The sequence below is a fragment of the Octodon degus genome, unplaced genomic scaffold (assembly GCF_000260255.1).
Source record: "Octodon degus isolate 3935 unplaced genomic scaffold, OctDeg1.0 scaffold00335, whole genome shotgun sequence".
In the NCBI taxonomy this organism is placed as follows: domain Eukaryota; kingdom Metazoa; phylum Chordata; class Mammalia; order Rodentia; family Octodontidae; genus Octodon; species Octodon degus.
Window position 1 is genome coordinate 821987 of NW_004524911.1, and position 25361 is coordinate 847347.

The 25361-nt window shown below is 44.3% G+C and overlaps 3 protein-coding genes across 6 annotated transcripts in view; 1 reads left to right on the forward strand and 2 right to left on the reverse strand.

The window, feature by feature from the left end:
- Smc1a (structural maintenance of chromosomes 1A) overlaps positions 1 to 10378 on the reverse strand; it is a 47684-nt gene extending 37306 nt beyond the window's left edge. Inside the window, exons 1-9 of one of the 2 annotated variants that reach the window (XM_004647893.3) lie at positions 10151 to 10378; positions 5094 to 5282; positions 4869 to 4981; positions 3293 to 3496; positions 2971 to 3209; positions 2104 to 2362; positions 1868 to 2008; positions 370 to 452; positions 5 to 212 (exon numbers count right to left, since the gene is read on the reverse strand). In XM_004647893.3, coding sequence (XP_004647950.1) covers positions 5 to 212; positions 370 to 452; positions 1868 to 2008; positions 2104 to 2362; positions 2971 to 3209; positions 3293 to 3496; positions 4869 to 4981; positions 5094 to 5282; positions 10151 to 10259 — 1545 coding nt within the window. In that variant the 5' untranslated portion in view covers positions 10260 to 10378. Of the gene's footprint in view, positions 1 to 4; positions 213 to 369; positions 453 to 1867; positions 2009 to 2103; positions 2363 to 2970; positions 3210 to 3292; positions 3497 to 4868; positions 4982 to 5093; positions 5283 to 10036; positions 10098 to 10150 lie in introns of those variants that run through there. The other variant, XM_023708172.1, reaches the window with a different exon arrangement.
- A 554-nt stretch (positions 10379 to 10932) lies between these two features.
- Positions 10933 to 21988, forward strand: Ribc1 (RIB43A domain with coiled-coils 1). 3 transcript variants are annotated; one of them, XM_004647894.2, is made up of 7 exons: positions 10933 to 11019; positions 17170 to 17286; positions 18744 to 18825; positions 19031 to 19393; positions 20880 to 20998; positions 21350 to 21744; positions 21891 to 21988. In XM_004647894.2, the coding sequence occupies exons 2-7, from the start codon at positions 17170 to 17172 to the stop codon at positions 21970 to 21972; spliced, it is 1158 nt and encodes a 385-aa protein (XP_004647951.1). In that variant the 5' UTR covers positions 10933 to 11019; the 3' UTR covers positions 21973 to 21988. The 3 variants fall into 3 exon arrangements, with proteins under 3 accessions (XP_004647951.1, XP_023563946.1, XP_023563945.1); XM_023708178.1 differs by lacking the exons at positions 20880 to 20998; positions 21350 to 21744 and having other exon boundaries at positions 21891 to 21975; XM_023708177.1 differs by lacking the exons at positions 19031 to 19393; positions 21891 to 21988 and having other exon boundaries at positions 21350 to 21748.
- On the reverse strand, positions 21974 to 24717 carry Hsd17b10 (hydroxysteroid 17-beta dehydrogenase 10). The gene is made up of 6 exons (XM_004647895.2): positions 24621 to 24717; positions 24117 to 24281; positions 23202 to 23366; positions 22952 to 23080; positions 22766 to 22874; positions 21974 to 22569 (listed from the first exon to the last, which is right to left on the reverse strand). The coding sequence occupies exons 1-6, from the start codon at positions 24645 to 24647 to the stop codon at positions 22379 to 22381; spliced, it is 786 nt and encodes a 261-aa protein (XP_004647952.1). The 5' UTR covers positions 24648 to 24717; the 3' UTR covers positions 21974 to 22378.
- Between the last annotated feature and the right edge of the window lie 644 nt (positions 24718 to 25361).

The following is a 25361-nucleotide window of genomic DNA, read 5'->3' on the forward strand; positions in this document are numbered from 1 at the left end:
TTACCACAGAGCCAGGGTAAAGACGCTTGATGCTTTCCATTATCTCTGCCTTTCGCTGCTGGCGGCTACTCTCCTGGCGATCAATGCGGGCATCCCCCAACTGCTCCATCACCTGGTTCAGCTCCTTATTAATCTCATCAATCCGCCGCTTGGCCATCTCCACTTCTTCTGTCAGCTCTCCTTCTAGCTTCTTCTGCTCCTCTAGGGACTGCCTATAAAAGAAAAACAGCACAGATACTGTGAGAGATAATATGCTATGAGATAATACTGTATTCCTTGGATAAGAGACTGGCACTCCTGCTTGAAGACGGACAGAACAAGTGTGGAAGAACAGGCATAGAAAAGGGAGAAAAGGTTGCAGTCACATACTTGCTAGTGGTGATGTATTCCTCCAGTTTCTCAATTCGCTTCTGATTCTCTTCAATCTCCCGCAGCTTCTGCTTGATCTTGGCCTAGGTAACAAACATACTCCATTATGAGGGGCTGGTTCAGTTAACTCTCTAAGATGATAGGACACTGGCTTACACTTTCTCATATGCCTGATCCTCCAGGAACTCAAAAGTCCAGGACAATCCATCATTAGTGCAGAAAGCCTTTTAAAAAGCAGAAAGCAGACACAGATAGTATCCAGTTTGGTCTGCTAATTGATAGGCGCCTCCCAGGGTTCTAGAACATAAGTACTGTACAAAGCCTGTGCTTCCTCAATAGTCAGAGAAGCTCACACTAAGGTAAAATAAAATTGCACAAGCCTTTCTGAATCTGTTTCCTTATCTGTGAAATGCATTTTCCATTTCACAGAACACATATTATGTGCTAAATAAAAGGTAGCTATCAATGTCACAAACATATTGTCTTAAGTATGTAAAAGCACAACTTAGCAGAATGCCTGGAACATTGTAGGATCCTGGAGAAATGTAACAACTATCATCATCATCCTTGTCAATATCAGAAAGGTAGTAAGTGGCACCTGCCCAGCCAGCAGCTAAATTTACCAGGGCCAACTCAGCCCCTGTCCAGAACAGCGGGCAGTGACACAGGCTTGGAGGCAAGGTAGTGGGAGGCTTCCCCAAAGAGAGGTGGCTTCTTCCCTGCACAGAAGAGGCGCAGGAGCCAGAGAGGGCAGGCAGAAAAAGGAGAATCTGAGCCAGAGACAGGGAAGTTTAGATTTATTGAACATCTACTCTGTGCCAGGCACTATGCTAGGCACTGTATGTACATTAACACATGAAATCCTCACAACACTGCAAGGCATTTATAAACCCCCATTTGACAGATGAGCCTCTGTGAGGGATTTGGTCAAGTTCATATGACTAGTAAATGGCAGAGACAGAGTAGGTGGCCAGGATTAGCGACCAAAAGAAAAGCAGTAAGTGAAATATAATTGGTAAGAGCATGAGTTTTAGAGCTAGGTTCATAACCTATTTCTACTGCTGAATAATTGTATGACCTTAGGCAAATCACTTCACCTCTTTCCTCTAGTTTCCTTATGTGGAAATAAGGGATCCTAGTAGCCATATTGTAAATGTAGTCATAAATGGAAGGAATAAGTGAATATGTGTAAAGAACAGTGCCTAGCACATAGTAAATACTCAACAGACAATAATTATTTCCTTTTCTAGAAAACATGCCTAGGGGTCAGGGAGATGGCTCAGTAGGATAAGCGCTTCCCTGGCAAGTGCAAAGGTCTGAGTTCAATCCCCAGTTCTGCCAAAAAAAAAAAAAAAAGAAAAAAGAAAAGAAAGAAAACATGCCTAAATTTTTTTTTTGGGGTGCTGGAGATTAAACCAGGGGCTCACACATATGAAATTCACATTCTTCAACTGATCTACTTGACCAGTTCACAGATCTCATCTCAACTCTTCCTCACCTCTGTCTCTACTTTTTTCCGCTCTTCCAGATCCAGACGGTCCTGGTCAGCTTTCTGGTCTCGATTGAACTTCTCTAGTTCCTGTGCCAAAGTGGCTGCTCTTTTGCTGGCTTCTTCTTTCAACCGGTGGTATTTCTTCACCTGGGTTAGGAAACGGAAAGGAAGACAGAGATGACTAAGTCAGTCCATGTTAGGCCTTGTGATCTCCTTGCCAATCAACCCCTCCCAAGGCTTACCTGATTCTCTTCCAGGGTCAGATCTCTGCCTTGACTCTGACTCTCCTCTTCCATCCGTTCCTCAAACTCCTGCCGGGCCTTCTCCACTGACAGCATTTCCTTTTCCAGCTCATCCATGTCACCTTTACGTTTTTTGTAGTGTTTCTGAGCATTCTGCAGTGACTTCTTGGCTGCTTCCAATTTCTTGATTTTGTGGGAAGTGTTTTCTTTAGCTTTAATGTACTGAGGCCGCTTCTGATTCAGCTCTGAGTCCTTCTCTCTTTTGTCAGAGGGGAAAAAAGGCAGGATCCCACCCATTTTACTCAAAGAAAGCAGGGCCTGAGCCCCACAGTGAACTTTAAGGAATCTCCTAAAAGACTATGGACCAGATGCGCCCATAGATCTGCAGAAAGGGGGCAATCCAATTATTCCCTGGCAACTATAACTTCAGCCTCACATACTAGCCACTAGGTAAGGCAAGTTACCATCCCTGCTAGACTAGGTTCCTCACTGACTCCAAAAAATAGCCTGTTTATTTAGTTGTCTTTCATTTCATCTAACCATTTCAAATTTGCGGTCTTTAAGCATCGAATTTCAGTTTTTCTTTGCTAGGAGGGCCTTCGCAGTCACTCCAGTCACTGGGCCTGCCACAGCTCCCCTCACTTGGCAAGGACACATCTTCAAGTTCTCCTTCCTCTGAGTACCTGCCTACCCAGAGCATGAGAATTTAAATATTCTACCTGTCACAAATGCAAGGCATTTATACTGATTCTGGCCAAATCAAGTCAAGAACATAGAGAAACTAACACAAGCACTGGAATTTAGGCTCAGAGGAGTCTCCAGGGAACAGCACAGCCTCTTAGCTTCCCACCAACGTCTGGCACTTACTTGATCTCCTTTTCAATCTGCTGCTGCTCCCGCATCATTTTGCCCAGCTCCTTCTTCTTCTCTTTTAGTTCATCCTCAACCTTGTCCATACGCTTCTTGTCCTTCTCAATCTCCTTGTTCTTTGAGGCTAGTTCCTTGTTGAGTTTCTCAATTTCTACTTCATTATGATAAAGCTTAAAGAGCTGCAGCTGTACCTGAGCTCGCACCACCTCATCCTTTAGGCGCTGGTAGCGGTCTGCCTGTGAAAATTGGGATGGCAGTAGTGGTAAGGCACTGGCTCCATCCTGGTCCCTCAGAGCCAAGAGGCTGCTTAGCCACTTACCTCTTCTTTCTCTTGTTTAGCCTCCTTGCGTTCAGCTGCTATGTTTTTCTTACGATGATAATTAAATTGCGTATCCTCTTCAGCCTTTACCATTTCCTTCTTTCGCTTATCATACTCCTGGGCCAGCTCCCCAGAGCGACTGATCTCTTCAAACAGAGCTGTCCTCTCTTTGGGGTTCTTCATGGCAATAGATTCCACAGCACCCTAATAAAGATCAAAACACTCCTATTTAGGCCCTAGCAAGCTCAGTTGCCCCTGCCCACTCACTAATTATTCAGAAAAGGTTCACTGATCATGATCTCCTTCCCCCAAGTGGTGCTACATTTCACCTGGGGCCTGAAGGAGCAGAGGGAACTGAAAAAGAGACACAAAGATATCAGCGTGTTATGTGCATTGACAGAAGGAGCACTGAAAAAGGAATAAATGAAGCTTGGGAGGGGAGGGCGTGGACTGATAAGAATGTCTATCTGGGAAACGTCTCCAAAAGTGACATAAGAGTTTGGAAGATGAAAAAAAATAGCCAAGAAAATAAAAAAGGAGGATGGGGATACAGCACTTGCTCAGTATATGTGAGGTCCTCAGTTTATTCCCAGAACTAGAAGGAGCTAAAATTGGAAAAGACAGGGCTGGCCTGATAGCTCAGTGGACTAAAGTGCCTGCTTAGGCAGAGCACAGCAGCCGGGGTTTGATCCCCAGCCTGCTGTGCCGGCCCCACCCCTGGGGCATGCTAAGACACAATTGAGACTGGGTGTGGTGGTGTGCCTGTAATCCCAGCACTTGGAAGGCTATAAACAGGAGAATCCCTATGAGTCCGATCTATGTAGTAAGACCCTATACTAAATACAACAAAAATAAAAATTTACAAAAAATTGGAAAAGAGGAAGGGAAAGGAAAAGGGGGAAGAAACAAAATGTTACCCTACATAGAAGGAAATTAGTAATATGCCTGCATGTCAAAGATAGCAGGTGGATTTAGGAAACTGCAAATGGCTTATTCAGGTTGGAATATAAGGCAAAAGGGACAGTTGTTGGCAGCTAACGCTAGAAAGGTGGGCAAGAACCAAGTGACAATGTTTCTTGAATGACAGATTTAGAAATTTGGATTTTTATCCTGAGGCAATAGTTCTCAAACCTTAGTGTTTATCATAGTAACTTGAAGAGCATAGTAAAACACAAACAGCTGGGCCCCACCCCATAGTCTCTTCAGTCCATAACTCTAGAATGGGGCCTGAATACGCATGTGTTACACAGTTCCAGTTGGTGTAGATATTGCCATTCTGGGGACTATAATTTAAGAACCATTGTAAAACAAGCAGTCACTAAAATTTTAGCTTCAAAGAAAGAAGGGAGGGAAACAGATTTGTGTGCTTACAAAATGAAGCTGCAGGATGAACTAGAAAGGGCCATACTGAAATCAAAAAACCCATCAAGGAAGGTGCTACATTACTTTAGGGGAAAGATGAAACATGAGGGGGAACAGGCCCAGGAATTATGGGAAAAGGGCTAACAAGAGTAGCCAATCAGTGTTTAAAATCCACACCTGAAAAAGAAAAGAAAAAAGAAAAGAAAATGCATACTTGGAAGACGAGGAAGTTCCTAGCTTTGATAAGAATGCCCAACTTCTCTAATTCCTCACTGTACTCATGTAGCTGAACCACTTTATTGTTGATCTTGTACTCAGAGGAACCACCTGTAAGAAAATGCATGAATTGGTGAAAGTCAGGCCTTCCTCCTATCCCCACAAATGAGTCTAATCACCTCCTAGAACACTAGGAAAGATTTTTTAAACCAGGTTTACCCACCTACAATGACACGGGCAAAAGTGCGGTCTTCAGCACCGTCCTCAGAGTAGACCATGCTGACAAAGGCTCGGTTAGCAGCTGGCTTGCCCACAGGAGCTCCATGGATTAGGTCCCGAAGGGTCTTTACCCGAAGGTTGCTGGTTTTTTCACCTAGCACAAAGCTGATGGCATCCATGAGATTTGACTTACCTAAGGGAAGAGGGCACAAAGAGAGCACAAAGCAGAGGAGTGAAAATCAGGAAGGGAAATGGAGAAAAATCACTCGGAGAAATAACTAGGTTCTCTATTCACCCAATGCACAGACCAATGGGAGAAATTATGCCTCTACTCTCATAAAAATTGGGCCCAGGCAAAATTCTGGATCAAAGACTAGAAGAAACAGCCTCCCTTGTTGTTACTACTAATAGCATCCAGAAACTAGAATTCCCTAAGAATATATTCAAAAGAATGGATTGTTCTGCAACCTTCACCAACACAGGCTAATACCCATGAACATAAAACAAGATAAAAAAAAGAAAGATATGAAACTCTATATAGTTTGATCTCAATAATGTAAAACCAAAAAAATGGGCTAGTAAAATAAGGGAAAATGAGGTGTTTTTGTTTTTTTTTTAAATTTCAGTGTTGCAAAATGAAAAAGCTGTGTCAATCTATTGTACAACAATGTGAAAATATTTAACATTAGTGTGCTTGTACATTTAGAAGTGATTAATTTTGCAAAATTTCATATGTATTTTACTACAATTTTTTAAAAGGGCACATTCTAGTTATGATACAATATGAAGCAACCTAGACCAAGCATGGTAGCACATGCTTTTAATCTTAGCACTCCAAAGGCTGAGTAAGGCACATTGGCACAAGTTCAAGGTAGTCTGAGCTACCAAATGAGGCCCTCTCTCAAAACAACAAAATCAAAATCCCACACAACTCTATATGAATCACCAACCATCAGCTACAAAGTATCTTGCCAAAAATATTTAACCTGAATATAAACATAACCTTTCAACCTAAATGCTATTTTCTCGAAAATACAGCAGATAAATAAACCTAGTAAATGATACTATGAGGAAACCTTAGACCAAAAAAAGGTGAGATAATCAACAGCACTTATCTAGGATGCTCAAGACCCTAGGTTCTATCCCTAGCACCCCCAGCCCTATAAGGAGGTCAATGACTAAAAGGAAATGGGAAAAACCATTATAGAACATAGGAAATTACTGAGATACATTAAGTCCCCCACTTATGAATGAGTTCCATTTTGGTAGAATGTCTCCAAGTTGGATTTGTTGGTAACCAACAAAGTGAGTCTTATACAATATACCTGTGAATTTTATTCAGTATACCTGGGCAAGTTCACGACTGGAGTGTTTATAAGTCAGGGACTTACTATATAAAAAGTGCAGTGTGTGAACTCTGGATTCTAGTTCAAAAATAAAAAAAAATGTAAAGGTGAAATGTCATCAAGTCTGCAATTTACTTTTCAACAATTATGCAAAATACATGTCTGCTAATTTTAATAAAAACTTGAGAAGGGAAGATATAGGAAAAACACATGATAATGTAAACAGTATAATTGCAATTGCTTTTTTTAAAAAATTTATTTATTTATTTATTTATTTATTTTGTGCATGTGTGGCCAGCTCAGCCCAGCAGGGGGTGGGGCTGGCTGGCATGTGGCGCTGGGGGATTGAACCGCGGTCCCTGTGCTTTGCTTATCTTAGCTTGTTCTAAGTAGGTGCTTTAGACCACTGAGCCATCTCACCAGCCCCTGCAATTGCTTTTGAGAGGTAAACAAGGTAAATGAAGTCGAGAGAATCTCTTACATAGTGCCATCCTTCAGAATTTTCCAAATGTTTTTATTGTGTATGTTTCAGCTATACAAATGAAGGTTCTGTTTTAGTAATACTGAAGGTTGAATCCAGGGCCTTGGCTCTGAGCTGCATCTCAAGTCCTTTTATTTTGAGGCAGGGTCTAAGATTCCTAGGCAGGACTTGAACTTGTAATCCTATTGCCTCAGCCTCCCAGAATAAAGGTGAGATAGTCAAAAGCATAGTCCCAGAATGATGGGACTACAGTTGTCACCATCCCATTCAGTTTATGAATCAGTATTTTAAGATAAAGTGTGGCTATCTTTTCAACAGTGCTATTATAGTTTCATTTTCTTCGTATTAGATTCCAACGAAAGGATTTTTTTTTGGTGGAACCAGGGACTGAACTCAGACCCTTGCGCTTGCCAGGGAAGTGCTTATTCCACTGAGCCATCTCCCTGGCCCAAAAGGACATTTTTAAAAAAGTTTAGACTGGTGTTACAGGATGAAAAGGTACAGTTTAATTTCAGTAAATTCTATCTCATGATTCTCCCCATTCATGTTATATGGCTGAACCGAGGATCTGATATTCAATAATACCATTCTATCCAACCATAAAAAAAGGTCCTTCCATGGAAGCAGAAAAAAGTGATTAAGACCTTGGGCCCAGATGTGGCAGGGAATGCCTATATTCCAAGCTACTTGGGGGACTGAGGCACTGCTGCAAGTCCAGGGCCATCCTGACCAACTGGAGGGGTTTAGGGGCAGACCACATGCTTAGCATGCAAAAAGTCATGAGTTCAATCGTAAGCACTAAAACAAAGAAAAAGGTTGGAAAGGGGCTTGTATGACAGACCCAGACCAATTCTAATACTAGTTTCGGTATTTCTTAGCTGGTGCCCCCTCCCCTAACCAGGAAAAAATGAAAAAGACCTGTAACTCTACAGGTCTAAAAAAACGAATGGCATATTCTTGTGAAGTATGACAGGCATAGGTTCTAATCCTGGCTCTTAGAAACATAGGCAAATTGTTATACTTCTGTATCTCAGTCCCTGTAGGTATAAAGTGAAGGCTTTATTAGGTGTAAAGTATGTGCTTTGGATTCATCAAATCCTGGGTTCAATCTCCAGAACCAAACATGAAAAATACAATAGCACAAATGCTAAGAATTCCAATGAAACACTTGGCATAAATAGATGCTCCATAAAGGATAGGCCTATCCTAACACCGCGTCTGGACTCAGCTGTCTGACCTATTACAGACTAGTACATCACACAAACCAGGTGTCAGTCTTTCAGGAACTAATTTCCAATCTTTTGGGCTTCTCCCACAATCTCCAGGAAAGAGAAGAATTCACAACCAAAAGCCTCTTTACACAAACATTCAATTATATCTCAAACATTTTTATAATATATAGTACATACAATACACCAATAAAATGTTTCAAGGATGGGCGGCGGAGATGGTTCAATGGAGTAAGCACTTCCCTGGCAAGCACAGGAGCCTGAGTTCAATCCCCAGTTCCGCAAAAAAAAAAAAAGTTTCAAGGAAACATTCCTTAGCACACTCACAGACCAGTTATTAAAACACAAAAACATACACCAGAAATAGAAGACAGAAGAAAATAAACATTAATGTTTACAGTGTCTGCTGTGTGCCAGAAAACAAGAGCAACAGATTAAGAAGGAATACTTCCTAGAGATTGACTTGAAGAATGGGGCAGGAGGTAGTATGACCAAGGACATTTTTAGAACAGTTGGATATAAAAATCTACCAATGTTGAGGAGACTGAATGCCAAAAGGTGTATGCTGGCTTTTTCCAAAGGGGATGCAACACCAGAACCCTAAGAAACTGGGTAATTTCCACACATTAACCCTCCAGGCCAGTGGTTCTCAAACGACCTGAAATGGGTAAGTAATTCTGTGCTCTGTCTTACAACAAGCAATGTCAGAAATTAGGACAGGCAACGTAAAAGAGGAATTTTTGTCAATCATACTTGGGAAGTAGAAGTGCTATCATCCAGAGGGCAAGTGCCAGGGAAACCGCAAGACACAATACACAGGACCAGCCTTACTACAAAGAGTTATCTCACTGATGTGCCAATATTGAGAACTCGCCCTCTAAGCTGAGATCCAAACTTGGACAAGATTCAAGAGCAGGGTCCGGGGCTGGGGAGATAGCTCAGTAAAACAAGCGCTTGCCTGAGAAGCGCAAGGGCCTGAGTTTAATCCCCAGTTCCACCAAAACAAAACAAAACAAAATAAAAAACAAAACAAAAAAAAGGAGCAGGGTCTCCGGGCTGGAAAATAAGTGGCAATGACAGCAGAATTCCCATCAGACCACTTCGGAGTACATGAGTATCACCATATGGAAACAAGGAAGTTAAGCTACGAATAGACACTTCCTGATACGAATAAACACTTCCTGTAAAGTGCCGGCTCAAGTAACTGTCACACTAACATGTCCCATTTCCTGAACAGCCTAAAATTATTTTCTCCTTCATTTTCTTTCCCATTTAGAATATAATTTCCACGAGAACGCAGATTTTACTTATTCTATTCTCTGATATTCCACAACTTGAACTCATGATGATCATTAAAAGCAAAAATGTGGAAGGCAAATGAGTTTAAACTTTTGACAGTTTCCATGGCAGGAAAGGAACGCGTCGCGGCAATGATCTCTGAAAAACTCAGGATACCAAGAATTCAAGCGCTGGGTCTTGAATTTAAAAGTGCCGCTTTGGGAGAGAGGAGCAAAAAGAAGGAATTGGAGTCTACCAATGTAGGTGGCAGAGGGCACGAGGGTGAAGCTGGAGTGTACCGTCTGGAACATCAGCCACATCATGGCATAGCTCCCACATTTTTCAGGTGGGTCGAACAAGGCTGGGAAGCCGGAACCAGCCAGACAGGCAAGAAGGCGCGCAGCTGGCAGCTGGCTCCCTGGCAGTTGGCCCCCGATTAGCCTCTTTTGGCGGGAGGGGGCAATAGGCGGGGCATTGTACAGTTTGGCCAGTACCACTCAGGTCGGAGCGGTGTCCTATAAAACTTGGGGAACTAACACCTGGGGAAGACGCTGGAGTCAGAGGAATCGCGGGCGGAATGGGTTCGAGTCGAACCCCCTAAGCAGCTAGGAACGTTTTAGGGTTCACAAGGTTTCAGGTTGCAGGGCCTGGGTTGTACTACTCTAGTGCCAGAGAAGGGGGGTTCCAGGCCGGGACGTGTGCTGAGCCACAGCTGGGTTTATCTCACCAGAGCCATTGGGTCCAATGATGGCGGTGAACCTCTGAAACGGTCCGATAATCTGTCGACCCTTGTACGATTTAAAGTTTTCGATCTCAATCAATTTCAGGAAACCCATAACGGCGACGACGGCAGTAGTGAGAAAGGCCCCGCCTTACGCTCAGGAACTGATGTAGCCCGCGCGGAAAGGCCGCGGTGCAGGCCGGGAAGAGGGTAAAGCTCGCGAGAATAACTCCATTCCAAACGGGATTTCCTGCTTCCTGTGCGAGCCGGAATTTGACGTAGATGGTTTTGTTGATCCATTGCTAGGGCTCGAGACTGTGACTTGTTTAGGCCCCGCCCCCTCAGTGTTGCACAGCAACACACGCGGCAGCGACCGTGGACTGAATTGTAGAGTTGGAGCCAGAGGACTCAGAGAGCTTGGGCGATCTAGAAGGCAGGCGGGACTTGAACCCACATTTGTTGTGACTAATCAGAATTCAAAGTTATGTCCCCCAAGGCAAGTGGAAGGTGGGAACCCCGCTGTGGCTTTAGTCTAGCCAGCCATAAGATTCCAACAAGGCAGAGCCAGGAATTGGAAAGACCCGGGGAAACGGAGGGCTGGTCTGGAAGGAAAGGGTCAGTGGAAGGATTCGGTGTTAGGTGAACTCAGACTTGCTGATGGTAAAAGTGAGATTGGAGGCGGAATGACATGTGAAGGGGGGATATTCCTGGGCGATGGGCAAGCAAACTGGGGACAGTTATGGCCTGAGATGGCTCCTAGTCCTTGCCTCACTCCTTTTCCTTCACACAGGGCTCAGAGACTGCCACAGTAACCCAAGAACAGACTTGGTTCCACACCTAACCTACGAGCTTCATAGTCGGCCTTCCTGAGAAAGGTATTTTGTGTGAACCTGAACCTCCTGGAGTCAGGATCTCTAAGCCAGTACTCTCCATTTCCAACCTTCCTCCCCATCCAATTCTCCCTTCATAGCTTTTCCCATTCTGTTCCCTAGCAGTCAAAGAAGCTTAAACTGTCTATTGAATCTTCCCCTTCAGTGACCTTATATCATGGCAGATGGAACTGGTAGGATGGGCTTGGTGCTATCCTCAACATAGATATGGAAAGGATCTGGTAGTTGCTGTAGCCATTCCTGTGACTATTTTTTAAATGACTGCTGAAAACTAGTAAAAGTCCTAAAGACTTAAGTCAAGTCCAGTGAAGTGAGAAATCTTGGTTGATGGGATCTAGTAGAAGAACCATAAATGAAGTTCAATTGGGAGAAAGTCGCAAATCGGGCCACTTGTCTCCTTGGACATCTCTTCTGCCTTGTACATTCTTGTTCACCCACACTTACCTTAGAGACTTCATACAGTTTTGTAGCTTTAAATTTCTTTGTGTTACTGGGTAAGGGTGTAGTTCAGCACTAAAGCACTTGTATAGCATGTGCAAGGCTTGGGATTCCATCCCCAACAGCACAAAAAAATTTATTTGTATCAGTCAGGATAGGCTAAATTATACTGAAATTACAAACTCAAGTTTCAACAGCTTAGAAAAAGAAATGTTTGTGTCTCACTTAGGCATCTTGCCCATTGTAGGCTCTATATCATCATTCCAGGACACAGGCTCAAAGAGCACCCCTTAATCTGGGACATTGCCAGTGTCATATCAGAGTGAATAGAAAAAGTAATAGTCACTGAATGGCTCTTAGTTCTGCTTGGGAGCAATGTGTCAATCCTCACATTGCAGGGAGCAAAGCAAATCAATGGCTAACCCCAAGGGAAATGACATAGGGATATATAATCCTTAGCAGCAAATATTTTTCAACAATACTAGTCATACCATCTGTATGCTAACAATGTACACAACATCTCAAATTCAACCTGTCCAAAACTAATGCTCTGGTGTGGTGGTACAAGTCTATAATCCCATCACTTAGCAATCTGAGACAAGATAGGTGAGTTGAAGGCTAGCCTAACCTACAAAGTGAGGCTCTGTCAAAAAAAAAATGCTCTGATCCTCCCACCACCTACTTGCTCACCCCACATAGACTGTTCAGTTGATCCATCTGATGGCTCAGGCCCAAATCCTTGAGGTCATTTTTTTCCCATAATTTTATTGAATTGAGGTCATTCTTGATCCCTCTCACACTGCACACCCAACTTATCAGAAAGCAGGAAGTCTAGTCATTCCTGCCTTCAAAATAAATAAATACGACCACTTCTCAACACCTCTGCTGCTGCTAACCCAGTGTGAATCACCATGATCTCTTCCCCCCCCCCGGAACCGGGGATTGAACTCAGGCCCTTGGGCTTGCCAGGCAAGCGCTTATTCCACTGAGCCATCTCCCCGGCCCCCTTAATTTTTTTTTCTTTTTTCTTTTTTTGCCATAATCTCTTGCTTGGAGAACTGCAAAAGCCTCAACGGATCTACTTCTAGTCTTGCTTCCTCTTTCCCCATTCTGTAACCCAGCAACCAGAATGACCCTTTAAAAATCAAAGTCAAAACATTTTACTTCACTGCTCAAAAACCTCTAGTAGCTGCCCACTTCTCAAGAGTTAAAGCCAAGGCCTTTGTAATGGCCTACAAATCCTACTATGATATGCTCCACATTCTCTAATGCCATTTATTAACTATTTATCCTGCACCCACTTACTCTAGCCACTTAACCTCCTTGCTGTTCCCTTGTCTGCCTCTCATGATTTCACCATAAAGCCTTTGTGCTTGCTGTTCCCTCTGCCTGGAATGATCTCTTCCAGATCCATGGGCAGATGCATGGACAATTTCTTCACCTCCTTCAAGTGCTGTTTAAATAATGCTTTTTTCAGTGTTGTCTCTCCTGACTAAAACTGCAAAATCCCCCCATTTTCTTGGTACTTCTCAATTTCCCTTATAATGTGCAATACTTTTCCAATGTAACTTACCTTTGTGCAAACTATTTAATGCATTTAACTCTTTATTATCTGCCTGTTCCCACTAGGAAAAGAACCTCCATGGAGACTCAGATTTTTGTCACTTTGTTTGTTTCTCAGATAATTGTCTGGCTGCTAGTAGGCATTCTACAATTTTTTTTTTTTTTTTGCGGAACTGGGAATTGAACTCAGGCCTTTGCGCTTGCCAGGGACGCGCTTATTTCACTGAGCCATCTCCCCGGCCCCTTTACAAATGTTTCTTAAAGGATGGAATGAACAGGGTGGCAAAAGCAATATACTGAGTAATATAGCCCGACATTTTATTTTTCTGTATTTAGGACAGGGTCTACAGGGTCTTTCGGGTCTCACTACATAGATTGGACTCATAGTGATTCTCCTGTTTTCAGTCTCCCAAGCACTGGGATTACAGGATGCCCAATAACACGTAGTCTCACTTGCTGTTTTGGTACACTCTGGGGTTAGGGCTGGCACAGCACGCCCAGGATCAAACCCCAGCCACTGTGCTCTGCCTAAGCAGGTACTTTAGTCCACTGAGCTATCAGGCCAGCCCTAGCCTGACATTTTAGAAAGGTCAAAAACAATAAAACTTTAAAATGTTCAGGGGTTCACAGACACACATGTGTAAATATCGTATAGTCTCCCTGGTATAGGAACTCAAAAGAAGAAATACAGATAGAAGGATATGGTGCAAGTAGAGGGAAAGCAGGATCTCGAGGACTGACTGATCGGGAGAGGGAAAGGAGAAGAGCTGGGAGACATGACAATGTCAAGCCATACAGTTATATGTAGAAGATGAGCAAGGCAATGATCCTGATAATATTCAGAAGGTTTTTTAATCTAGCAGTTAATTGGAGAGATTCTCACCCTGACTAACTCTTTATGCTGATACCTGTGAACTAAGTTACTGCACTGCAGATGGTAATTTGTAATAGTAGTTTCATGTTTGGAGGGCCTGTCATTGTGGTATTCTGAATATGGGCTGCTTGTTATGACATGCCAGTTGCTGCTATGACGTCTCTCGGGTAGGTGGATGTTCAAGAAGAAGGGGGTGGTGAATGAAAGCAAGAGACAGGAAAAGGAATATTGTGGGACTATCCTGCTTTAAGGTTGTATATGGTGAGATTTTTGGACTTATGTGCAAACAAGAGAAGTATATAATTCTTTATCCTATTTTTAAAATATAATCTAATTTTTAAATATTTTTTATCATGTTATGTAGGGACTTAAAGTTCAACATATCAATGCTTGATGAAAAATGCCTGTTCCTTATTATGCCTAAGATGTTTGAAATGCAGAGATGGTGAGGTTAAGCTTAATAGCCTAAGTTGTTTGATAATAACAATGGGCTTGTCTTCTGGGTGGTTAACAACCTAGGTTTGCAGACCAAAATTGGAGAAAAAGGAGGGCTGCAAGGACAGCCATCATTTTGGCCCTAGCCTTCCAAGGTCAATTAAGACTCAGGACATATGAGAACTTGTACTGTAACATCATGTGACTCGGTAGTGTCCCAAATTTTCTGATCAAGGAGATTATGGGGCCAAGGAGGAAGGCGGTCGATGATGTAGAGTGTGCCTAGGGAGAGTCGCATGGAGAGAAAACATTCTCTCAGGCTTTCACGGAGAGCACATTGGCCAGGCAATGGCTGTGACTCATCCACATGGCTGACACTGACAGGGCTTCTACAATCTGAGGTACAAGATCTCAGGATAAGTCCTGAGGGGATTTCACTGGCCTTGTCAGACCCAAAAGCTACAACTCTTGTTGCATAGGTCCTGCTTTACCTTGGTCTTGACCATCCAGTAGAAAAGTATAAAAATGAAGTATAAGATGTAAAGCCATGCTATCATGTTGAGCTGTGGGGGAGTCAGGTCAACAATTTCTGACATTGCCAGTAAAGCGGAAGACCCAATACTATTGTGGGCTACTGGACTCTTTTAGAATATTTTGCTGAGTTTACACACCTATAATATTCAAATAATGGAACTTAACAAAAAAAGGGTATACAGATGAATGTCCATTTTGTATCTGTATATTCAAAGTGGTTAAGATAGATATATGGTTACATTCTCTTAATGAATAGAATGATTTGTTCTAATGGTGTTTGTAGATAGGATGTCAGGTCCGCATCTTGTGCAGCAATTGACCACTAGGAAGAATGTATGCAGTGTGTTAATTATTGAAACTGTCCTACCGATTTGATATGAGACTGTCTCATTGCTATTTGTTTATCAATAAAAATATGGCAAAAAAGAAAAAAAATGTTCAGGGGTTCAGACACAAACATAATAGAATAATACAGATTACAGAGGGAACCATACAGACTTTGAGTAGTGTGGGGGTTATTCTTGGAGTAAGGATGAAGCAGAAGAGACACAGTACACTTTAATCCATTCAAGTGGGTAGTTGATTCAGGGTTTCTAACTTTGTCTTGCTTCCAAACATACACGTGGGTTATGTATATTTTCCTAAATGTATCAACTATTTTGTTTGAGACAGGGTCTCTCTGTGTAGTTCAGGCTGGCCTCAAACTCTTGACCTGAGTGCTGGGATTAGGCATGCACCATAATGCCCAACCTGTATCAACTATTTTAGTTACAAAATGGTTTAAAAAAAGATGGGGGCCAGGGATGTACCTCAGCAGTACAGCACCTGCCTGGCAAGCATGAGGTCCTGAGTTCAATTCCCAGTACCAAAAAATAAAAATAAAGATGAAAAGTAGCTATAGGAGAAGTTGAATAATGATGCCCACACATAGTGACACACACCAAGGCTCTAAAGTAGAAACAGTTGTGTTGGAGTACTTGCTAGGAGCCCAGTGTGCCTGGGATACAATAAGCAAGGGAGACAGTAGTATGTAACAAACTGGAGAGCAGATCTTGGAAGCCTGGGCTAAGGAGTTTGGATCTGATTCTCAGTGCAGTATGATGCCAGTAAAAGATTTTAAGCAGGTGAGAAGCAAATTTATGCTTGTAAAGTTGTTTTGTTTTGAAGCAGAGTCTTGCCTAGGCTAGCCTTGGACTTTGTAGCCCAAGCTGGCCTTGAACTTAATGATCCTCCTGCCTCAGCCTCTCAAACACTGGGATTAAAGGCCTATACACCTACACCTGGCTCAGTGTTTTTCTGCCCTGGCTTTGGCTGCCTTGCATGCCAAAAGTGAGTTTTCCAAAATATGAACACAGGCAAATTTAAGCTCTCTAGCCTTTAACTGGCTATAACGTAAGTAATAAAGGCAAAGGAAATATTTATTTTAGAGAAGAAAGCTGTTTTTGCTTGTTGTGTGATGAATAGACTATTAGAGGAAGCTAGAAGACCAACGTGGAGACCACTGCAGTCATTCAGGAAGGTGATGACAGTGGCTTTGACTAGGGCTATTTTTGAGAGAATGAGGGAAAGTAAGGATGAAAGATGCCACTTAAGTGTGGGTCTGAACCACCTGGTGAAGGGTGAAATGAGGAAAATTGAGTAGAGAAAAGGCACATATTGTCAGAACCTTTGAGGCTTAAAAAGGTGAGGAGCCAGACCATCAAGAATCTTATAAATCTGGCACAAGGTGTTGGACCTTATCTTGTGAACACTAGGGAGCTATTTGCTTTAAAGCTCTTTCAAAGATTTTAAAGGGCCAGCCTGATAGCTCAGCGGACTAAAGCGCCTGCTTAGGCAGAGGCAGCAGCCAGGTTCAATCGCTGGCATGCTTTGCTGTCGCCGTCCACAGGGCGTACTGAGACAGCCACTGAGAATGGGTGTGGTGGTGCACCCCTGTAATCCCAGCACTTGGGAGGCTGAAAACAGGAGAATCATTATGAGTCCAATCTATGTAGTGAGACCCTGTAGACCCTGTCCTAAACACAGAAAAAAAAAAAAAGATCTTAAACTAAGGAGTGGTCAGATGTGCTTTTAGAAAAATTACTCTGGTAGCAAAGAAGATAAATATTGCTTGACATTAGACTGTGAGTGCTAACAGCAGAGATGGAGGACACAGATATAAATATATCCGGAAGTAAAATGAGTCAGAATCAATTACAAAGGAGATTATTAGAGAGAAAGGAATGGAGGGGAGATGTCATCAAGAACCATGGTCAGCACTGATGGGCCATTTCACCTCCCTCTTGCTCCAGATGTATAAGGCAGACCTGTCATCAGATCCCAAAGAGGTGGCAGCCATTGAGGCTAGAAGAAATCGGGAAAAAGATCGACAAAATCGATTCTTCAATGTGAAAAACCGAGTCATGGGGGTGAGTGGGCAGGCGGTCTGTTTCACAGGACTGGGACCCCTTCACGGTTACATGTGGAAAGGAACATGGCAGTGCTTGCTATGGCCCTTTCACCAACTCACACAGGTATTAGGGCTGGAAAGGAGGAGGCATGTACCTTAACAGGCCAGGGAAGGGTTTGGGAAGAGGGTTGGAGAGATATAGGGAAGAGATTGAAGGTGACAACTATCTATTTTCTTGTTAGCTCTGGGCCATATGGACTTATTCTCTAGAGACAGGCAACATGGACCCAAAAAAGGCATGAAGAAGCAGGATGTGTGTGTGCATGCCTGCAATTGCAGCATTCTGGAAAGCTGAGGGAGGACCAGTGCAGGTTAGAGATCAGTGTCCATGATTTAGTGAGACCCTGTCTCAAAAATAAATAAGTCTGGGGATATAACCCAGTACAAAGGCCCTAGCTTCAATCCTCAGTACCACAAAAATAAAAGGACCTAAACAATATTTAGTGTTGCATATTACATATGCCTAGGCCGTGTTTGCAGGGTTACCTGAGATCTTGTAAGCAGAACAAGGGATAAACTTAAGGGTGAAGGGGAGCTTACTCTTCACTACACTGAATCCCCTTTTCTCTTTTGAAATGTTTTATAATTAAACTAAAGAGAAAATATTGATAGCTTAAGGAATAAGAAACAGGATTGTTGGGTGGGTGCAACAGCATTCTGGAAAAAGACACCATACCTCTGTACCAGGCCATGTCTGCTGTCAGAGGTATAGTTTTGAATAAGTCATCTTTGTCCTCTGAGCTCTAGGCTCCTCTTCCATAAAATGAGTAAAATGGAGGTATCACTCTGAAAACCAAAACATAGTGCCTGACACAAGGAAGTAGTTGGCTGAAGTTTTGAGTTGTCTGATGGAGATACAGGTGGCAAGCATTCCCTTGAGGCCTGTTCTGTGCTAAGCACTGTGGTGGGTAGTGGGGATACAAAAATAACATAAGGTTCAGTCTGCCCTGAAAGTGCTATAGTCTGGTAGAGAAAATAACAGGCAAGTCAGTTTCATTGTAATGTGGACAGTGGATCCCAGATTAAGGGAATAGAACCTGTTCAAGGGGTCAGGAAAGCAAAGCCTGAGCTGGTCTTGAATGGCAAATTGGAGTTTGGGTAAAGAGGGAAGGAAAAGAGCGTTCCAAGTGGAGGAGCAAGATGATGGGTTCCAGACAGCTTAAGATGTGCTTGGAATTGGAAGAACAGCTCCTAAGGCCAATGTGAAGAGGGCCAGGAAAAGAGTACAAAGAGGTAAGGCTTGAGGAGGTAGAGGCTACACCAAGGAGGTATTTATGATTGGAACTTTATCCAGTAAGTTCTAGAGAAGCATAGCAGGATTTTGAAGAACATTAAGTTCTAAGAAGTTCACGTTAGAGCACTCAAGGCCCCTTGCTGGGCTCCTACATTGATTTAACTCCTTTCTTTCGGACCCAGGTGGATGTGGAAGCTTTGAACAATCAAGTGGAAGAGCACAAGCTTCAAGAGGCAAGAGAACGAAATAAGGAGGAAGCTTATGGTAACTACCCAAACCAGGGACAGACCAAACAAGGGAGTAAAGCAACAGCCTGAATGAGCTGAAGTAGGGCCATTCTGTTTCTGAGTAGGGCCTAAGGCCCTGGGATAGTGAGACAAACTAGTTGGCCCTTGGGAACACAGGCCAAGGAGACTGGGCTCTGACCCTCTTGTTGTGCATTCTCTATGTCCCTGCTCATCACCCCCAGGTACCAAGAATGTGCACTATGATCTGGTAGCCCAGATGCTAGAGAAGGAGGAGGCAAAACGAGCACGCCGCATGGCTAAGAAAATCCAAGATTTTCGACAGCAGAAGCAGGAATTCAAAAACAGATGTGAATTTAAACTTCAGGATCCATTCCAGTTCCAGGGCTGTGTAGCCCAATACCGGGAGCCTCCAGCTTGTCTCAGTGATAATGGTCCCTTCTGTGGCCCAGCCAGCATGCATTGCTTCTTGGGGGAAGATCTAGATAGGGCCTCATTCCTGAGAATGCAACAGCAGCAGTTCAGATACAACTTGGACAGGCAGCTGCAGGAGCAACAGCAAGTCAGGGCTGAACAGAAATATGCAGGTAAGCAGGCTATTCCTTCAGTCTTAAGAGACCAAGGCATAGCAGGAAATTCTCCTGAGCTGGCTACAGCATCCACAAGGCCAGAATAGTGTGGGGAATTTGTTACCCATAATGCCAATAGTGAAACATTGGACTGTGCAGGTCTAACCTTCCTGATTTCCTTCAGTAACTAACAACATACCTGTTGTTTCCAACCAACACTCAGTGTTCTGGCCCTCCATTACCAAGATGAAGCATGGTATACACACACACACCTGCCAACTTTTTTATTGTACTGGAGAGTGAACACAAGGCCTTCACACATGGACACACAACCTCAGTCTCCGCCACCCCACTTTTGAGACAGGGTCTCCCTAAGTGGCTAAGTTGCCCAGGCTGGGCTCAGCACCCCCCCCCCATGCTGAGATTGTAAGTGTGCATCAATATGCCTAACTAAGCATACATTTTACCTGAGCTACATCCCCAGTTTCATCTTTAAAACAGGTGTACTAGGGTCAGCAGACTATGCACAGAGACTGGGGTTCACACCACATGCCATGCTGGCCCCACCCCCGGGTGCACTGAGCTGGCCACTGAAACGGCATGGTGGCACACACCTATAATCCCAGCACTGGGGAGGCTGAAAACAGGATCACTATAAGTCCAAGCTGCATAGTGAGACCCTGTACCAAATACATAAAATAATTGTACTAATCCTTACCACGGGGTAGCTACTGTTATTTTGTCTGTGGCCAAATCTTCCTTTAGAGAAAGCCCTTCTAGAACAAGGACCATATCTTATGTCCATGCACTATTCACCTTTCAGATCACCACAATGTCCAGTAGATCCTAGGACAGGAAGATCAATGTGTAGCTAAAGTGGGATAAAAAGTCTGTATTTTTGCTTGTGCTATTCCCCCAGCCTTGAACACTGTTTGCTCCTTTTGCCTGTATACAAAATGTACTTCAAAGATCACCTCCTCCTAGAACCCTTCTTCTCACCCACCACCCAAAGACTTCATGTTTTCTATTCTGTTTGGGTGCTGTGGATTGAATGTGGGGCTTCACACATGTTAATTATGTGCTCTACCACTTAATTACAACCCCTCGGTCTTCATGCCCTGTATACATCTCTGCCATTGTCCTTACCAGATTATGGTCTGATTATCTCTTTGATCAGTTTCCCACACTAGACAGGGAATTCTTCTGAGGACAGGATCTAATTCCATAGTATCCTTGAAACCCAGTACATGGCCCTTAGACTGAGGCTTAGAGAAAAGAAATTATTTACCCAAGGCCACACTCAGAGGTAACAAAACTATACCACAAGCCAGGTTGCTTCTGCACTTGGACTATCTGTAGCCCCAAAGAATTGCTCCTTCTACACGCCTACAACTTGGATACTAACCCCCTCGAGAACATTCATACACATAAAAAACATTTGTTGAATAAGTGCTGTAATAAGTGAACCAAGAATGAAGCAAGCCATTATGGTAACTCTGTGCAGATACGCTCAGTGACCAGCTGCAACTAGCCATGGACACGCAGGCTACCCAGATGGCCAGGCTGGAAGAGTCTTGTCGTGTTGCCATGAGGTCTGCCAGAGCCAATGCCAACAAAGTCCAGGTATGGACTGACCCATCCAGTATACTGGGCTGTCCCCAAACTTCTGAACAAAGTTCTGGGGAACCTTAGCCACATCTTCCTTCTCCACCTAAGGTCCTTCTTAGGGCACAAGTTGCCTCTCTCTACCTCCATACATGGGATGACCTAAGAACAAAACGTTGCCCTTCATTCCTATCTCTAAGGCCTTCCTGAGTGCAGAGGAATCCCCTGCCCTTACAGTCTTTAGAAGGCCATGCACTGTTTCTTTGTTCTCTCTGAGATGGAGAGGTGGGGCCATGTTTTTCCCACCCCTGCAAGTGAGAGCTCCCTAAGATGGAGTACTTAAAAACATATATTTGGGGACCCCACCAGGCAGCTAGGCTGGCTGAGCAGCAGCACAATGAACATCAGCGTCAACAGGAAGCCAACCTCACAGACATACAGAAGCAAAGCACCAGTAATCTCCTGACTGAGAACACCCAGGCTACTCAGCACTCCATGGCTCCCCACCGAGTCCAGCCCTATGGCTGGAAGGGTATGACTCCAGATCAGAAAGCTGACATCAAGAGAGCTCAGGAGGCACAGTGCCATGAGAAGGAGGCACAGCGCCAAGCTGAGCAAGCATTGGATGACAAGTGGGCCAGCCAAACTGTATGCTTGGCCCAAGCAGCACTGGAGCTAGAGGAGCAGGAGAAGGAATTGTGTGCTGAATTTCAGAGAGGGCTGGGCTCCTTCAACCAGCAGCTGGCCCAGGATCAAAAGGCCCAGTGAGTTCTAGGGGGTGGCAGTGGGGATGAATGCCAAGGGAGGGTTGGAAGGGATGGTGATGAACCAGGGACAGAAAGGAGGGATGGCAAGGACCAGGAAAAGAAGGAAAACACATTATCTGAGGTTTCTGGACTTCTTTTCACAGGCAAAATTATCTGAATTCAGTGATCTACACCAATCAGCCTACAGCCCAGTATTATCTACAGTTCAACACTAGCAGCCGCTGAACTCGAGAAGGTCATCTCTTTTTATTAAGCTCACAGATGGTTAACAATCAGAAAAATGCTGCATAGCCCTACCTTGAATCCATTCCCTAATGGGAGAGCTAAGCTGATACCCCCATCTTTTATCCAAGACAATAAAGTTATTCACTGAAGTCAAAGTCGTGTGTAACAGGACACAAAAGTGTGATGTACTGCCTTTCCCATGCTACCCTGGTGCTTTGGGCATCCAACACTGTTGGAGCCTTCACTTTTCTTCCCCATGCCAGCTACTCCAGTACACAGCACTGCCCATATTCCTTTGGAGACTTTATTAGTCACAGAGGCAATTGGTAGGTGGTTACAAATGGCTATTGGGCTTCCTCAGAGGAAGGTAAGGCCCAAGAGCCTGTGTTTTCCCTGCCTTCTCCTTTCAAGGCTGCATGCGGATGGCCCCATCCAGCCGGATGACCTCGCCATTGAGGAATGGGTTCTCGATTATGGTCTGTACCAGATGAGCATACTCAGCAGGGTCTCCAAGTCGAGTGGGGAAAGGTACCTGGCTGGCCAAGAAGTTACGCACCTTTTCTGGGAGGCTGGTCAGCAGTGGGGTGCCAAACAGGCCTAAACAAGATAACCAGAGTGAGACTCACCCTTATTTTCATATGTACTCGATTTTTTTCCCACCTTAGCGCTACTTGGTGTTTCCCTGGGGTCCAAAAATAGAAGGCTGATGTTGCTTAGGTGGTACATATATTCCCTTAACTACCCACAGATTCTTCCCAGTCCCAGGTATGGCAAGGAGAAGGATATTGTCTACCTGGAGCAATGGTCATCACCCGAATGCCTATGGGAGCCAGATCCCGAGCAATGGGCAGTGTCATGCCCACTATGCCTCCCTTAGATGCAGAGTATGCAGCTTGTCCAACCTGGAGGAGTGAAGGTTATAGGTGGGAGGGCCCCAACAAGTAACTGAGGAAGCACAGTCTTGCCCCTACCCACAAACCTGGCCATCAAAGGCAGCCACACTGGCAGTATTGATGATAACCCCACGTTGGCCTCCCTGGTCTGGTTCATTCTGGCACATCTCACCAGCAACCAGGCGGATCACATTGAAGGTGCCTAAGAGATTCACCTGGAGGATGAGTAAAGACATGGTGTAGAATCTAAAGCATAAGTTTGTTCCCCAAAGCTTTGGGAGTACCCATCACCAGACACCTCTATTCCTTCCCCTGGAGATCCTCTTAAGACCTTACATTGATAATTCGCTGGAAGTCCTCCAAGCTGTGGGGCTGCTTCTTCTTTAAGTGGTATGTCTTACTGGCCACTGCAATACCTGCACAGTTGACAGCCACATCCACGTGGCCAAAATTTTCCTTTGCTAGAGTCAGGGCTGTCTGTATGTCCTTCTCAGATGTCACCTTCAAAGGGGAAAAATGGAGATGCATTTCCTACCACACATCACTGACCTTGAGGGAGCACAAGGTCCAATTCTTGAGTGGGAAAGAAAAGCCAAGAGAAAAGTTGTGGTAACACTGGAGAATGGGGTGAAGGTAAAAATCATAGGTACTATAGGCAGTCTTGCAAGACTTTTTTTTGCAAAACATTTTTCAAAGCTAAACCTTGTGATAAATTCACACACCCCTGGTGATTCTCAATTGCTGTGGATTAGAGAATTAATACAATCTTGTTTTGAAAACTGTTGATAAGAATGTCAGGGTTTTTTTCTGCATCCCTATCTGCTAGATAATTTCACCATACTTTACTTTCTGTACTTTATTTCTTGAAAACAAATTTTTCAAACTATAGATACCTCCTCCAGGAGACTGTGGTATGTCTAATCCTCTTCCCCATTGTGAATGAATCCCAGTTTTATTTTGTTTTTATTTTTTATTTTTTGGTGGTATGAGGCATTGAACTCAAGACCTTGTGCTTGCCTGGCAAGCACTTACTCCACTGAGCTGTCTCCCCAGCCCACAAATCCTAGTTTTAGAGTCCCCACTTCAGGTGTTCCCACAGTGCTTGAAGGCTTAGGCCAAAAAGGACGAGGTGGTAAGATTCCCAGGCCCGATGGATGACATCCATGGGAAGGACCCCCATAGGTCCCCAGGTAGGTGTTGATGACCTGACACACGCCCTCACCCTCGGAGAAGAGACCTAAGTCCACTTACGTCAGCTGGGGCAAACACACAGCTCTTTCCTAACTTCTTGGCCTGGGCCTCTCCATCAGACTTGGGCAAGTCCAGAAGCACAGCACTAGCCCCTTGCCCCACCAGTCGCTCTGCTGTAGCCAAGCCGAGGCCTGAGGCTCCTCCAGTTATTACTGCAACGAGGCCCTGTGAAAAGAGACCCAAGGTCAGCTGCTACACTGCCAGTCCACCCACTCTTTCACCTGTCCGTTCGCCATACTTCTGCGAGGAAGGTGGGAGGAGTGCCTCCTCTCCTCACTCAGGAGACCTGTGGGGTTCGCATCCCCACACAGTCCATACTGTCACTCCTACGAGCACAGGCAACAGTGGTGACTGTCTTCCCGAGCCCAACCGCCGCAGAATCAGGGCCAAATAAGCATGACCCTTTCTCCAGGTACCAATTTTGTTTCCCCAATTTCCAACCGTGCTGTCCCAGCCACCCAGCCAGGCAAACAGCAGAGAGCAGCGAGGCACAGGGTACGCTACCTTCACGCTCCTACAGGAAGCAGCCATCTTGTACAACTCTTACCGCTGGAGGGCTTTGGCACCTTTTATCACAGGCGTCACTGATTCGCCAAGGCGGAGCCGCTGGGCGGGAACGTCCGCCGCAGGGACGCGGGGGCGTGGCTTCCTGCCCTGTATCTTGGTGGGAGGGTGACTCTTCTGTCCCAAGTGGAATAGCAGCAGTAGGAGCTCGGGGCAGCAATGTAAATCGTTACAACGCCTTTGATCTGCTTTCTAACTGATCATTTGGCAGGCAGCCGGCTCCGAAGGAGGGAGACTGATTAAAAGTGACTTTTTCTCCAAAGAAAAAGCTTTCAAGTATAAATGACTCCTCAATGCATACATACACTGTGGAGACCACTGGAGATACCTAGGGGAGCACTAAAAGGTTTATGCCTTCTAGGAAGTTGGAGAAAGACAATTATAGTACAGACAACGAAAAGGACAGAGAACCAGATTTTGAATCCCGGGTCTTACACATAACACGCAAAGGCAGTGCTACTGAGCTACTTTACCAGCTCGTGGAAAAGATTCCAGAACACACAGATAAAGATATCCAAAAAGGATAGACAAGCGCTGAAGAGAAAGATGTGTCGAGACAGAGACAGAAGTGTCGAACAGAGACAGAAGGATCACACAGACATAAACGTGGAGAGCCACTAAGAGTCAGAGATATGAGCTAGGCGTGGTAGCATACTCCTGTAATCCCAGCATTCTGGAGGC